The sequence below is a fragment of the Muscardinus avellanarius genome (assembly GCF_963383645.1).
Source record: "Muscardinus avellanarius genome assembly, chromosome: 3".
Taxonomy (NCBI): Eukaryota; Metazoa; Chordata; class Mammalia; order Rodentia; family Gliridae; genus Muscardinus; species Muscardinus avellanarius.
Window position 1 is genome coordinate 43,247,578 of NC_137788.1, and position 15,027 is coordinate 43,262,604.

Below are 15,027 nucleotides of genomic sequence, written 5' to 3' on the forward strand. Positions count from 1 at the left end.
CTGATTTTATACCCAGCGTGGTAGCGCACATTTGTAATCCCTGCGCTTGGGAGGCTGAGACAGGAGGATCATGCAGGTTCGAAGCCAGCCTCAGCTACTTAGTGAGGCTCTCGGCAACTTAGTGAGACCCTGTTTCCAATTAAATATAAAATGGGTCTGGGAGTATGGCCCGGAGGTAAGAAGCCCCTGAGTTCCACCCCCAGTACCACCAAAACAAACAAACAAACAAACAAAAACAAAAAAACCCCTGATTTTAAAAATGTCATATTAAAATAATTAAATACCAGAGGTTTGTTTTGTTTGGAGTTTAAAAGCACTAGGAATTCACTCCTTTCCCTGCTTGGATTTAAACGGGGAAAGAAATGAAGTATCCCAGATACGAGATGTAGCTTGGGATACTTGAATAATCTTTTCCCCCATAACAAAGAGAAAATATGCTGTGTAGCTTTGCCATGAACAAAGTAATATTTTACACCAATTCCTAGAGTGCATATGTAGGAGAAAAAAAATCCTATATTTCTTTGGTAAAGAATATTCACTATGGCTCGATTCACAGGCATCCGATAGCTTCACGCCTCAGAGCTGCATGCTAGATGTGAATCACACGAATAAGGAGAAACAACTGCCCTGTGAACAATTCTTCTGGCAATAGAAGGTCACCAGCTTGTCGAGGTAACTAGAGATATGCATTTACTTCAACTAATCAATATATATCAATAAAGCCACATAAGTAAGAAATGTCACATTTGACAACTGAGGATGAATTGCAATTGTTGAGAATTTAGCTATTCTCAACATTTATCTTGAGTATTTTATGTGTTGAGGACTGTGCAATTTTACAATTAAGATGTCTCTGCTGGACTTTTTATGGAGTGTACTTCATTTTTCATAGCATTTATACTTTTTAAACAATGTTTTTCTTTAGGATGCTCTATATTTTAAAATATAAAGATACTCATCAATAGAAATACCATCAGCTTTAATAGCAAAAATGATAATATCACATACACAACTTCTTTACTTCCTCCATGGCATGTACTTACCTTGTATCACATTTAACACTTCATTAGATGATCGCTTTCCCATAATGATCAGGAAAAGTGGAAACTGATCTGTTTTTTGAGTCCGAATAGTCTGTGCAACCACACTGCCAAAGTGTCTATTGCACATCGTCAGAAACCTAAGGTGAGAAAGTTTAAAGTCAGTGTTACTTAAAAACGTAATAAATGTACTAGTATCCCAATAAAAAACATTTGGATATGTAAAAATTAGACATCTGAGATATCAATATGTAAGATCTTAGTATACTGAGTTTTCAACTAAATGTTACATAATTATTTTAAAGAAAAGCAGGAAGCACTTCCTGAATGCTGTCGGGGGCTGGTAGCATAGGATTCTCAGCATTAAGTACTGCAAGCTGTATGACCTAAACTATAAGAAAAAGGGACCAAATGAATTCCAAGAGGAGAGAATTTCTTAAATAGTACAGTAGTACAAAAAGCTGACTAGTATCATTCTAAGAAATTGGATTTAGCAACATTTTCACAACTCTTTAGAATCAAGAATTGCACTTTTGAATTGTTTTCTGTACTAGTAGTAGGACTTCTAGTTTTGTACTTAATAATGGTTAAAAATAATAATTCTAAGCTTTTGACCAAAAAAAGCTCAGAGATATTAGCATACCGAAGTCTAGCATTAGTATTCTTAACACGATCTGGAATAAATGAAAAAACTGATAAAGCTTTTCTCTTCTATTAGAGGACTGTTTGAAATTAGCATTTCTTTCAAGAGAAAAGGGTAGCTTATGATATGTTTTCAGATCTGATGGTAAAAAGTAAATGTCATAATAATAATGAATTATGAAAGACCAAATGCAAATATAGAATGCTTTAATAAGATCCAATTTAATAAAGTCTGTAAAAATAATGGACTTTTAATAACACAGGTCACAAAAGGCAAAACAGTGGAAATTCTGGGGACTAGCCACTGGTACTGGCTTATTAATTCTTAATTATGTTCATGAAAGGCAACTTAAATCGTGTGTTTTCTTATGCCTTATGATAATATTTTAGGTAACAACTCCTCTGAAATGTATGTTCTAGCTGATGAGCAAAGTCCTGTCGTCACATGCATTAGAAGGTAAATCTATTTGAAAAGACAAATGGTATTAAAATGTCATGTGCTGAGATTCATTTGATATCCAAATTCAAAACAGAATCAAACCTCTTAATTTTTAAAACCAATATGTTTTCTGTCTATAGAAATTCATCTCAGAAAATTAGGCAGAATCTTCCATAAAACATGTGATGTGACTACAGAAAGTAGATCTTGTTAAGGCTACTAGAATTGTCAGCAAGAGTGTCAAGGCAAGTTAGCACCATTGCAATCTGTTCATTGGGAGACAGGTTCATATACACATTTAGAGCAGCAATAACTAGACCTCATGGCAATTTGAAATGACAAGGCCTTAAGAAATCCATTGTCAGCCATGAAATATCAGTGCCCCCATGAAAATTCAAATCTTCACATTCCACAACTATTATGGGATAAATGATGCTCAAGCCGCCTAAGCCTCCATACCAAATTTCACACGCACAGAGCTTTAACTCATCAATGGGGATGTGGACATTAGGAGACTAGCAAGTTAGGATCCATTTTTTCTTTGTACCTCTTACTAAAATATTTGAAGTCGGTCTTGACCCTGATCTGACCATTGGCAACCTCTAAAATTAGAGATGTCAAAAACAGTTGGAATGCCATTTCCTACAAATGGGAGAAAATAAGTCCTTGTTGCTTTCACACCAATGGATTAAGTGGATTATCACACAGTAAATGCCCATCACTGCACTAGCCTCACAAGAGATATTAAATACTAGCTAAACAGTATTTCCTCCAAAAAGGAAAGAAAAGAAAGATAGACAGACACAGGAGAGGGAAAGGGGGTAGAGAAAAGCAAGTAGGGTTGGTGGTTTTGATAACTCCATTTCAAGACAATCTTGCCCAGAAATTGTGACTTAATAAATTCTCTTTTTGCGAAAAATGAGCAAGCATATTCAAGAAGAAGAACAGTCTTCAAAGCCACATAGCCATTCAATTAACTGCAAAACAACAACAAAGTGCTCATTTGCTACTAGGTATTGGCAAATCACTCAACTTTTTTGGAAGTAGTAGAAAAATACACAGGGATCACATAGCTGACACCGAATAGTAGCTTTAATTAACAATTTGTCCTAATTCAAACAAAAGACTTAAAATTTTAATTAATCTAATTAATCTTCCTCAAATCTGAATCACATTTGAAATTTGCAATCACAGAATGCCTGTAGGGCCAATGGACAGTACCAATTTAAAAGTTCCTACTTGCTAGTTCATTCCACTGTAATTAACAAGAACTTGAGACAGCACTTCACAACACAGGTATCAAATCTTTTTCATGGCTAGGAAGCTCTGCTTCCTCCTCTCAAGAGGAGCACAAAGTTGCCATACACAGCACACTACCAGCAATAAGAAAATTCATAAGCAAGCAGAAAAACAGATATGGGAAAATAAGTCATTTTAAGATAGTAAGTATATTTCTCATAATTATGGTACTTTCTTCCCTTATAACAGACAAAAGTATGCATGTGATCCTAGGGAAGGGCCAAACTTGTCAACCCAACTGCAACAAACTCTGCAGTCATCAGAGTCAAATGCCACAAAGGGATAAATGGTTTCAACACGCTGGCCGTGGTGGCACAAGCTTGTAATCCCTGCGCTTAGGAGGCGGAGACAGGATCTTGCCGGTTCGAAGCCAGCCTCGCTGGCTTGAGACCCTGTTTTCAAATAAAAAATATAAAATAGGTCTGGGAGTGTAGCCCAGAGGTAGAAGGGTTTCCAGGAACCCCAGTACCACAAAAATAAATAAATAAATAAATAAATAAATAAATAAATAAATAAATAAAATAGATGGTTTCAACAGGCATTGGATTCTTGCATTCAAATCCCAAGAGGGAGGCAATGACAACTATTCTGCAGTAAGGGGAAATGGCTCTTCTACTTATAGAATACTTAGCTGGGCATGATGGTGCATGCCTGCAATTGCAGCTGCTTGGGGAGGCTGAGGCAGGAAGATCATCAAGTTCAAGGGAAGCCTGGGTAACTTAGTGAGATTACCTAAAATAAAAAGTTACCAAAAGAACAAGGTGGGGGTGGGTTGGAGTTGGGGATGTGGCTCAGCTGTAAAGTGCTTGCCTAGAATGCATGAGGTCCTGGGTTCAAGTCCAAGTGCTACAAAAACAAATTATGGAAGAACTGTATAAACTCAATAGGTCTACTTATCACAGACCTATTTGAGAAAGGATATAAGAAATTATTATATCAAAACTCTGAACCCAAATGGTCAAATGCCACATTTGAACATACAAAGAATAGATGTTCTTACCAAGGGATAAATGAGGGAGGGAGAGGAGAAAGAAAGGTTGAGAAAATAAATGAAAGAAAATGGTTAATCATAAATCAGGCATACTTTTTTATTTTCCAGTTCTCGCCAGTAGAAAATTAAAAGTGAATAGATAAGATAAAATGGTTTTTACCTAAAATTTAGAGAAAAATAAACAGAATATCTGAATATCTGTCATATATTAATCAGTAATAATTTTTTCAGTCTCTGAAGCAGATCTTTTCTAACTTGCTAATAAAAAGTTGGATTATTAACAAGTCAGTTATGAGAAAATTATCTTTTAATTCAAAACAGGATAGTTTATTTTCTTTCAAAGTCCTAATTACATAAGTTGTTGACTTTATTAAACTGTACTCCAACATAAAAGATAAACAAAACCTAATGATTTAGGGGGAAGAAGATAAGATTCTAAAAACACTATTGACTACATACTATATACCAAGTGCTGTAAAAGAAGATGTATTTAGCCGGGAGTGGTGGCGCACGCTTGTAATCCCCAAGCTTGGGAGGCTGAGACAGGAGGATCGCACAGGTTCGAAGCCAGGCTTAGCTGGCTTAAGAGACCCTGTCTCCAAATAAAATATAAAATAGGTCTGGGAGTGTAGCCCAGAGGTAAAGGGCCCCTGGGTTCCATCCCCAGTACCACCACCAAAAAAAAAAAAAAAAGATATATTTGATTAAAACATGGAGGGCATACAATTGACACTGCTATATTCTATATTTAAGAGTTCTTGATTAGCTGGGTATGATGGTGCATTTTTGTAATCCTAGTATTTAGGAGATTGAGACAGTAGGATCAAAGGTTCAAGACCAACCTTAGTAATAGTGAGACTCAGAAACTTGGTGAAAGCCTGTTTCAAAACAAAAAATACAAGGGCTGGGAGTGTAGTTTGAAGGTAGAATGCCCCTAGGTTTAATCCCCAGTACCACAAAAACAAAACAAAACAAAAAAGAGCTCCTGATTATTATGGCACTTTATTGTGACCCCCATAAGTTTAAAGATATAAAATGGGAATAACATATTTTTTAAAACACATCTTTTTGTGAGGATGAAGGAAGCAAGATACAAAAAAGCGCTCTGGCTTGTGACTAGATTATGATAGGTCCTTAAAACTGGTAGCTATTTTATTATTGTTTAATGTATAATGGTAGTTAACATTTTCATCATTACTTTCATGATTAAAATGATAGCTCCAGGCTAATATTGAAAGGTTGTTTTTTTTTTTGCACAGTAATATATAGTATATAGTACAAATAAACTGTTGAGTAAACAAAAATATGAGTTTTATTCAGGTAATTATAGAGCAGGTATTATATGTAGAAAATAAGAAAATAAGCTGAGTGTGATGGCACATGCCCACAATACTAATTTTTGGAAGGCTGAGACAGAAGGACTGAAGGTTCAAGGTCAGCCTCAGAAAGTTGTGAGACTCTCATCATCACCCTAGGGAGACTCAGTTTCAAAATAACAAATAGGAGCCTGGTGTGGTGGCCCATGCTTGTAATACCAGCATTTGGGAGGCTGACACAGAAGGATAGCAATTTGCTGGCAGCCTCAGTGAGGCCCTAAGCAACTCTGTGAGACTCTGTTTCAAAAATAAATAATAAGCCGGGCGTAGTGGCGCACGCTTGTAATCCCCGCGCTTGGGAGGCAGAGACAGGAGGATCGCGCTGGCTTAGGAGACCCTGTTTCCAAATAAAAATGTAAAAATAGGTCTGGGAGTGTAGCCCGGAGGTAGAAGGGCTTCCAGGAACCCCAGTACCACCAAAAATAAAAAATAAAAAATAAAATAAATAAAAAAATAGGGCTGGGGTGTGGCTCGGAGGTAAAATACCCTTGGGTTCCATCCCCAGTAACACACACACACACACACACACACACACACACCGTTCTTCATTTTAAAAGAGAGCAAGCTTGAAGTTTTGCCATAGTAATAGAGCCTCATGCTTCCAAGTATTCACTGAAGATTTGTTCAGTTACATTTACATAGATTGATAGAAAAACCAGAATGCCAGATAAAGGAACCTGGAAATTATCTACCCATTTGATGCATAATTCTTCTTTCTTCTAAAAGGAAAATCTTTTAGAAGGAAATTGAAGTGGACTTTAATCTGTCAAGTGAGACTTGTCAAGTTGTTAGCTTTGTCAAGTATACCAAAACCAGGCCAAAGAATTGTCTCCTATCACAAGTTCGTTCCCCAAAGTGTGCATGCCCATTGCACTGCTGAGCTCATTCAGGAGCTTCCACTGAGAATGAATTTAAGCATGGCTTGCATATGTCCCTTTGTCCTTGTTGCTTTGAATTTTGGAAGCAGTTCTAAGTATTTGGTTCAAATTGAGTTAGGTAAGCAGGGTACATAAATAAACAGGGAGAAATTGACTATAAAAATAGAGATCTTCAACTTTCAAAGGCCTAAGTATCACCCAGGGGATTTACTTAAAAGGCAAACTCCTCAGCTTCTTCTGCCAGAGAATCTGATCCACTACATCTGGGGGTGTGTGGGTAGGTGTCTTTTTAATAGCCCCCTAATTCAGTTTATTTTGATGTGAGTCATTAATGGCTACACTTTGAAAAACACTTTTCAAGGCACAAGACTGCTCCCTTGTAAGCCTTTACACTGTCTCTGAAAGCAGTTCTGGTTATTTTTGTTTTGTTTTGTTTTGTTTTGGTGGTACTGGGGTTCTTGGAAACCCTTCTACCTCCGGGCTACACTCCCAGACCTATTTTATATTTTTATTTGGAAACAGAGTCTCTTAAGCCAACGAGACTGGCTTCGAATCTGCACGATCCTCCTGTCTCCGCCTCCAAGCACGGGGATTACAAGTGTGTGCCACCACACCCAGCTTGAAAGTAGTTCTTTAAAAAGTCATCCTTAAAACATTTGGGCAATAGAGCTCTGCTGGACCAAGTATCTAGTTACCTGAGGTGCCCATCTTAAAAGTATAAATTCCCACTAGCTTCTTTTATATTGGTGACCGACCCCCAAGATGATGGGAGACAAACATGGGGTCTAGGTTATGAAGGAAAAATAAAGCAGGGAAGGGGAGTATTATATAAAATACAGCAGTTAGAGAAAATCTCACTGAAGCTGACATTTGATGAAAGACTCAAGAGTTGTTGGAGCCGGGCATGGTGTTGCACACCTGTAATCCCAGAACTTGTGAGGCCGAGGCAGGAGGATCACAGGCTTGTGGCCAGCCTCAGCAAGTAGTGAGACTCTTAAAAACCTAGTGAGACCCTGTTTCAAAATAAAAATGAAATAAGGCTGAGGATATAACTCAGAGGAGGAATGCCCCTGGGTTCAATCCCCAGTACCACAAAAACAAAGCAAAACAAAAGGTGGAGAAAATGAAATAATTATCCTAGGCAAGAGAATTACAGGCAGAGAAAACAGGAATATCAAAACACTGAAGTGGGAGAGCATCTAGCGTATTTGAAAGGTAGGGAGAGGTTGGTACAGCTGAAGCAGAATGAAGCATAAAGGACAAAATCGATGACTTTATTTTACATGGCAAAAACCACCATAATAAAAGCCAAAAGAAAGTTTCTGAATTTCAAACTAAGAAAAGGCTCACTTACTTAAATGTAAACAATATACAGAGATGTTTCAGAAATGGAAAGTCTCTGAAGCATGTGAAAAGATATTCAAAATAACTCATAATGAGCTAAATCTGAATTAAAGTTGTATTTTAAAAACATTTTTCCCCGTCAGATTAGGAGAGAGAGAGAGAGAGAGAGAGAGAGAGAGAGAGAGAGAGAGAGAGAGAGAGAATAGAGAGAGAGAATATGGCATTGACAAGGTTTTATAAAAATAGTCACTATACTGGTACTGACTCCCTTAGGCAACTTGCCAAATACACACACAGTCTTTTTATTTTTTACCTGAGGCTGTCCTTGAACCACGATCCTCCTGTCTCAGCCTCCCAAATGGTGGTGCACAAGCATGCACCACCATGCCCGGGTGCACACACACACACTCTTAATGCTTCTATATCTGGGCATTTAGTCTACAGATATGTTTTCATGGGAAGTCACCCACAATTAATTAGTACAAGTTGTAACAGTAGAATACTGAACATAGTCCAGATGTTTATCAATAGGACTTGGTTAAATAAAATAAAATTATAGAATTTTATGGAATTTATTTATTTATTTTTGTGGTAGTGGGGATGGAACCCAGGGGCATTCTACCCCTGAGCTACACTTCCAGCCCTATTTTTTCCCCTTTATTTTGAAACAGGGTCTCACTAAGTATTTGAGACTGGCCGTGACCTGCGATCCTCCTGTCTCAGCCTCCTGAATGCTAGGATTATAAGCGTGTGCCACCACACCCGGCCAATTTTATGGAATTAAAAAAAAATACTATGCAGCCATAAAATAGAACTTCTTAAGAACTGATATGGAATATCAGTTTGAGATATAATGTAAGTAGAAAGAGAAAAGTTTTAGTGTTTACCATGTGTGGAAAAACTGGGGGAAAACAAGTATATTTTAGTTTCTTTATATAAAAATAATTTCCAGATAGATAAATAAGAAGCATAATACTGTCTCTAGGAAGTGTAACTTAAGAGACAGGGATAAGTAGACTTTTCATTACATTCAGTTTTATGTCTTTTGGGTTTTGATTAAAGTGATTCTCAAAGTAAAAATCCCTCCCCTTTTTTTTCAGTACTGGGGATTGAACCCAGGGGCATTCTACCTTCAAGCCACACCCCTAGTCCTATTTTTTATTCTTTCTTTCTTTTTTTTGTGGTACTGGGGATGGAACCCAGGGGTTTTCTACCTCCGGGCTACATCCACAGACCTTTTTTTTTAAATTTTATTTGGAAACAGGGTCTCATTAAGTTGCTGAGAGCCTCACTAAGCGGATAACTCCTACTAACATTTTACAGTAGTGACTATTTTTATAAAACCTTGTCAATGCCATATTCACTAAGCGGAGGCTGACTTCAAACCTATGAGATCTTCCTGTCTCAGCCTCCCAAGTACTGGGATTACAAGTGTGCGCCACCACACTTGGCTTTTTACTCTTTATTCTGAAACAGGGTCTCATTAAGTTGCAGATGGCCTCACTTAGTAGCCGAGGGTGGCTGTGAACCTGCGACCCTTCTATCTCAGCCTCCCAAGTATTGGGATTATAAGGGTGTGCCACCACGCAAGGTGTAAAATCCCTTAAAGAAAATTTGAATGTAATCTCAAACTTTTAACACAATGTCAATCATATTTGTCTATTTTTATTAGCCTTTTGTTCAAATGTTTCATTACAAAATGATAGGGTGGGCACATACAATATTTTAGCTTTCTATATAATGGTACTATGTCAGCAACTGAAATAGTTGTGTAATATTCCACTGAATAGATTTATAGGCTGCCATGTTCCCAATTACCTATAGCTAGATAGTTCTTCCTAGTTTTTAATCATTACAAGTAACACTAAGATAAATGTCCTCAAGTATTTCCTAGGGAAAAGAATCTGTAAAGTAAAACTATTGGGTAAAAGTGTAGAAACACTTAATGGTTATTGATTCATACTATCAAATTGTTTTCTAAAAGGATGTTACAATGCCTTCCCATGTAAATGTCAATATTGTATACATGTTAGACAATACAGCCAAACTAAAGGCAATTTTAAGAAAACACAGGATGAGATTTGATGAAGATTTAGTTGAAACAATAATCTTCTTTTGCTGGGCATGGTGGCGAACGCTTGTAATTCCCGTGCTCGGGAGGCTGAGACAGGAGGATCGTGCAGGTTTGAACTCAGCCTCAGCTACTTAGTGAGGCTTTCAGCAACTTAGTGAGACCCTGTTTCCAAATAAAATATAAAATAGGGCTGGGAGTATAGCCTGGAGGTAGAAAGCCTCTGGGTTCCATGCCCAGTAACACACACACACACACACACACACACACACACACACACACACACACAATCTTCTTTTGAGGCTTAGGTCTCTCAGTAACAGTAAATTATTAAGTTGTGTAAATAAATTAGTGGCCAGATATCTTCTCACGTGTGTGAGTATGTGTTGTGTTGGGGAGTGAATCCAGGGCCTCATGCATATAGGCAGCAAACAAAGTGCCACTGAGCTACATCCTCAGCACCCCCTTCCAAATTACATATACCTTCTTAGTCAGTCCCCTATGATCTATAAATCACTCAAGATAAAAAGGCTTTGAGACACTGATAGTTTAATGACCAGGGCATATTTTAAATTTATTTGGGAGGAGAGACAATAATCAGAAATAGATAGTTGGCTTTTCCTCACTAGTACAGGATGGACATGCCTTACCCCCAAATCTAAAGTATACAGTTTGGGCACAAAAAAAAAAAAAAAAAAAAAAAAATCAGGATTTTGAGTTAAACAGGTTAAGTCTATACAAAATTTTAAAAATCCCCCAAAACAAAAATAGCCCTCCCCCCAAGAAACCCCTCTGAAGTCTGAAATATTTCTGGCTCCAGGCATTTCAAATACGTGGTACTTGCCTTACAGTAAGAACACATTGTTTTAAGCACATGAAAACTTCTCCATAAGAGTAAGTTAAATTTGTATATGTAGATCCTATAATCTTGATTGGAAAGGATAACAGATCAATTAATGTAATCTCTTATCAAGTACAGAAATTCCTTAGCCAGCAATGTAAAAACAAAATTCATTTTCCAGGGTCTGTATAAGAGAGCAAATGTATATTAAATGCTATGTAACATTTCTTCTATGTTTTGCCTCTTTCTGAAGGCCTACTAAATATATGACAAAATATTATTTTTGTCCTATGAACACTGAGAATTTTGGGCTTTGACATATCAATACTCTCAAATAGTAAACATAAGCTGAAATAAAACTAGACCTAGATTAGGTGGTTTAGATTAAGTGCTACAAGAAAATACAGAAGAGAAAGGGGGGCTTACAAGGCAGGGAGAACTTCGAATTACAGATACTCTTAGAACGCTATCAGGTGAGGAACCAGCTCTTACCTGCTTCTTTATTTCCTAGTAGCTAACATACATTTGTTGCATAAGTGGCCTAATTCATGCTTTGGTAAGGTTTATCAACTAGGCTTATGTCGACCATAAAACCCTTCCTTTTTTTCCCCAACTGCTTCTGAAATCAGTTTAACTGAATGACAATTGGCACAAATTATCATGATCTCCAGGCTTTGGCTGGCTTCTACCTCAACAAAGTAATATGGACCCTCAAATTAAGCAGGTGTTGATCCATAAATTCATGATTCTATAAACTTCCCTTCTGATTTTTAGTAAACTGCAGGTTTTACACAATTTCATTCTGTCACCACCTACTGACTTAGAGAAGGCACAAACATCCAAATATTAACATATTATAGAAAGTAGCCTAGTCTTGTGGAAAGAACAGACTTTGGAGTAAAACAAACCTGTTATTGTAACTTACTAATCGTGTCTAAATTAATCTGTTTGAATCTCAGAGACGTCTCATCTATAAAATGAAAACAATGATATTTAAGTTTGGAATTGGTCTGTAGATATATTAGTACTTCTTTTTCCTCCCTTTTATGTGCTTCAGAGTCAAAGTGAGCTTCTCCTTCCCCCAAATTAAAAAAATGACAAAATGTTTCAAGTAAGTTTACTGTTGTGTAATTTCTAGAGCATGTGTCAAAACCACCATAAAACAATGCCTTCCTCTAAGGTAGAGGCATGAAGTGCATGTATGTGTACCACATGCTGTCATGTTCTGATCTTTAGCAAGCTGCCAAATTTAGAAACTTTATTACATAAAACATTTTCAGAATGATTTAGGCTTGGTTAATTTTTCTCAGAACACTGCCATTTATACACACTTTCTTTGTGTTTGTAAAGAATTATCACTCTAATGGATAAAAAAAGTAGGAAAACCTTGGTAGAAATTTCATACACAGTAGGAAAGTCTTTAGAAAATAAAAGACCAATAACACAAAATATTAGCACTTTTATCACTCATCAAAGCAGGAATCGATTGCAACTCAGCACTTGATAAAGGCTCACATGAGAGGGCTGATGGTTGACAGGGAGGGCTGAATGGACATGTTAACTGCATAGGCTCTAAGCTTTACACCAGTTACAAGTTACATCATCAAAAAGGAATATTTAAGGACCATAGCACTTTAAGCTCCCTAAAGAATTACCATTACCAAAAAAAGACTCAATTCAAAGCTGTCTGCTTCTATATGGGATTAATGTAAAAAAAAAACCTACTTAAAATAATCTATCATTTGCAAAACAACAGTAGATGATAATTGCCTATTACTTTTTCTAACAACTCTCAAATAGGAAATCATGTAACAAAATTCACCCTTGAATGCAGTATCAGGAAACCTTGAGATGAACCTATTAGGCTTCTAAATATTAAACAGTAAGAACTATAAATGGTAAGCTGTAAACTGTAGGGCATAGTACCTGGCATATAAGAGAAACACATTAATTATATATCAAGTGAACAGATGAAAGAATGAGTAATGGAAATGTCTTTAGTATTTCTTGCAACTAGCAGAATTACAGAGTTGAATTTGGTGTTTAGTTAGAATACTTAAGTACTTATACTCAGCTACTTGTCACTGTTAATTGGCTTTCATTTAATTTTATCTTTTATTTTCCTATTTTGTATTGCATTTACTCATTTATAGCAACCAAACCCATTTTTTTCTTCTTTCTTTCTTTCTTTCTTCCTTTCATCTTTGGTATGGAGAATTGAACCCATGGGCATTCCACCTCTGAGCTATACCTCTAGCCCTTTTTATTTTTTATTTTGAAATAGGGTCTTGCTAAGTTGCTGAGGCTGTCCTTGAAGCTGTGATTCTTCTGTCTCAGCCCCCGAAGTACTAGGATTATGAGCATGTACCACCACGCCCAACTAATTACATCCATTTTTTAAAAGTAGGCGAATTACTAATGCTAAATGGAATAAAATAGAGATATATGTAGTAGAGAAAACAGTGAAGCAGGAATTTCACAATTCAAGCTCAGTAATGTGGTACACAGTGCTTAATTTTTTGGATAAAGCAATGGATAGATAGTAGAATGCATGGGACAATAGAAATTAGAATGATAAAAGAAATGACTATGATCTGAAGACAAGTACATAAATACCTTGATTTTCAAAGAATACACACCTGTGAACCTGCCTTCAGTCCCCTACAAAATCTAGAAAAGTAGCTAGAAAAGCCCATTTCTGAATACTAAGACAGGATATAGCAGTGATGACTAGGAGGCAGCACAGATCATGAAGAACATACTACACCTGACTGACCATGAGCTAACTGGACTGTAACATCTGGACTTTGAAAGGATATAAGGAAGTCTTTCAGGGGATCTAGGAGAAGGTTCATTTACCTGAAGTCCCTTTTGTTTCCTAATTCCTCTCTAGCTTCCACATATGAAAGAAAAATATAACCCCTGACTTTTTGTGACTGGCTGACCTGAGCACAATATTCTCTAGTTCAATTAATTTTTCTGCATATCACTTTGTTCTTCTTTATGGCCGAGTAAAATTCTACTGTGTGTATATGCAACATTTTCATTATATGTTCATCTCTTGATAGACACCTAGGTTGGATCCACAATTTGGCCATTGTGAATTGTGCTGCTATAAACATATGTATGGATCTATTATTGTTGTGGTATTCTGACTTTAATTCTCTTGGAAAGATACCAAGGAGTGGTATAGCTAGGGTCATATGATAGTTTCATTCCTAGTCTTTTGAGGAAACGCCACACAGATCTTCATAATGGCTGTACTAATCTGCAATCCCACCAACCGTATAAAATAGTTCCTACTTCCCTGTATTCCTGCCCACATTTGTTACTGTTTGTATTGCTGATGACTGCCATTCTAATTGGATTTAGATGGAATCTCAGTGTGGTTCTGATTTGCATTTCCCTGATTGCTAATGATATCAAACGTTTTATCATATATTTATTTGCCACTTATAAGTCTTCTTTTAAGAAGTGTCTATTCAGTTCAATTGTTCAGTTTTTAAAAATTGGGTTACATGTTTTTAGTGTTATTTTATTTTATTTTTTTGCGGTCTGGGGATGGAACCTAGGGGCATTCGACCTCCGAGCTACACCCCCTGCCCTAATTTTTATTCTTTATTTTGAAACACGGTCTCACTAAGTTACAGAAGGCCTCACTATATAGCTGAGGCTGTCCACAAACCACGATCCTCTGGTTTCAGCCTCCCGAATGCTGGGATTACAAGTGTGCGCCACTACGCTCAGCTTTTAGTGTTAATTTTAAAAGTTCCTTATATATTCTAGATATTAGTCCTCTATCAGAAAAGTAGCTGGCAAAATATTTTCTCCTACTCTGTAGGCTCTCTTCAAACATCTGATTGTTTCCTTTGATACATGGAAGTGTTTTAACTTGATGCCATCTCATTTATTGTTCTTGGATTTATTTCCTGAGCTTTGGGAGTCTTATTGAGGAAGTCTCTACAATTGCTTATTTCCTTCACAACTGCCTCAAAACCAAACCAAACAAAACAAACCACCTTAGGAATAATTGTAACTAAGGAGGTAAAAGACCTCTGTAATGAAAATTATAGAATCCTCAGTATCACATATACAAGGAACTAACT

The 15,027-nt window shown here is 36.8% G+C and overlaps 1 protein-coding gene across 2 annotated transcripts in view; it reads right to left on the reverse strand.

The window, feature by feature from the left end:
- Nucleotides 1–15,027, reverse strand: part of FAF1 (Fas associated factor 1) — a gene marked incomplete at both ends in the record, with an annotated part of 358,834 nt that overhangs the window by 82,306 nt on the left and 261,501 nt on the right. For both annotated transcript variants that reach the window (XM_080690990.1, XM_080690989.1), the window contains one exon: nt 1,044–1,180. In XM_080690990.1, the coding sequence (XP_080547116.1) occupies nt 1,044–1,180 (137 nt within the window). The remainder of the gene's footprint in view (nt 1–1,043; nt 1,181–15,027) is intronic.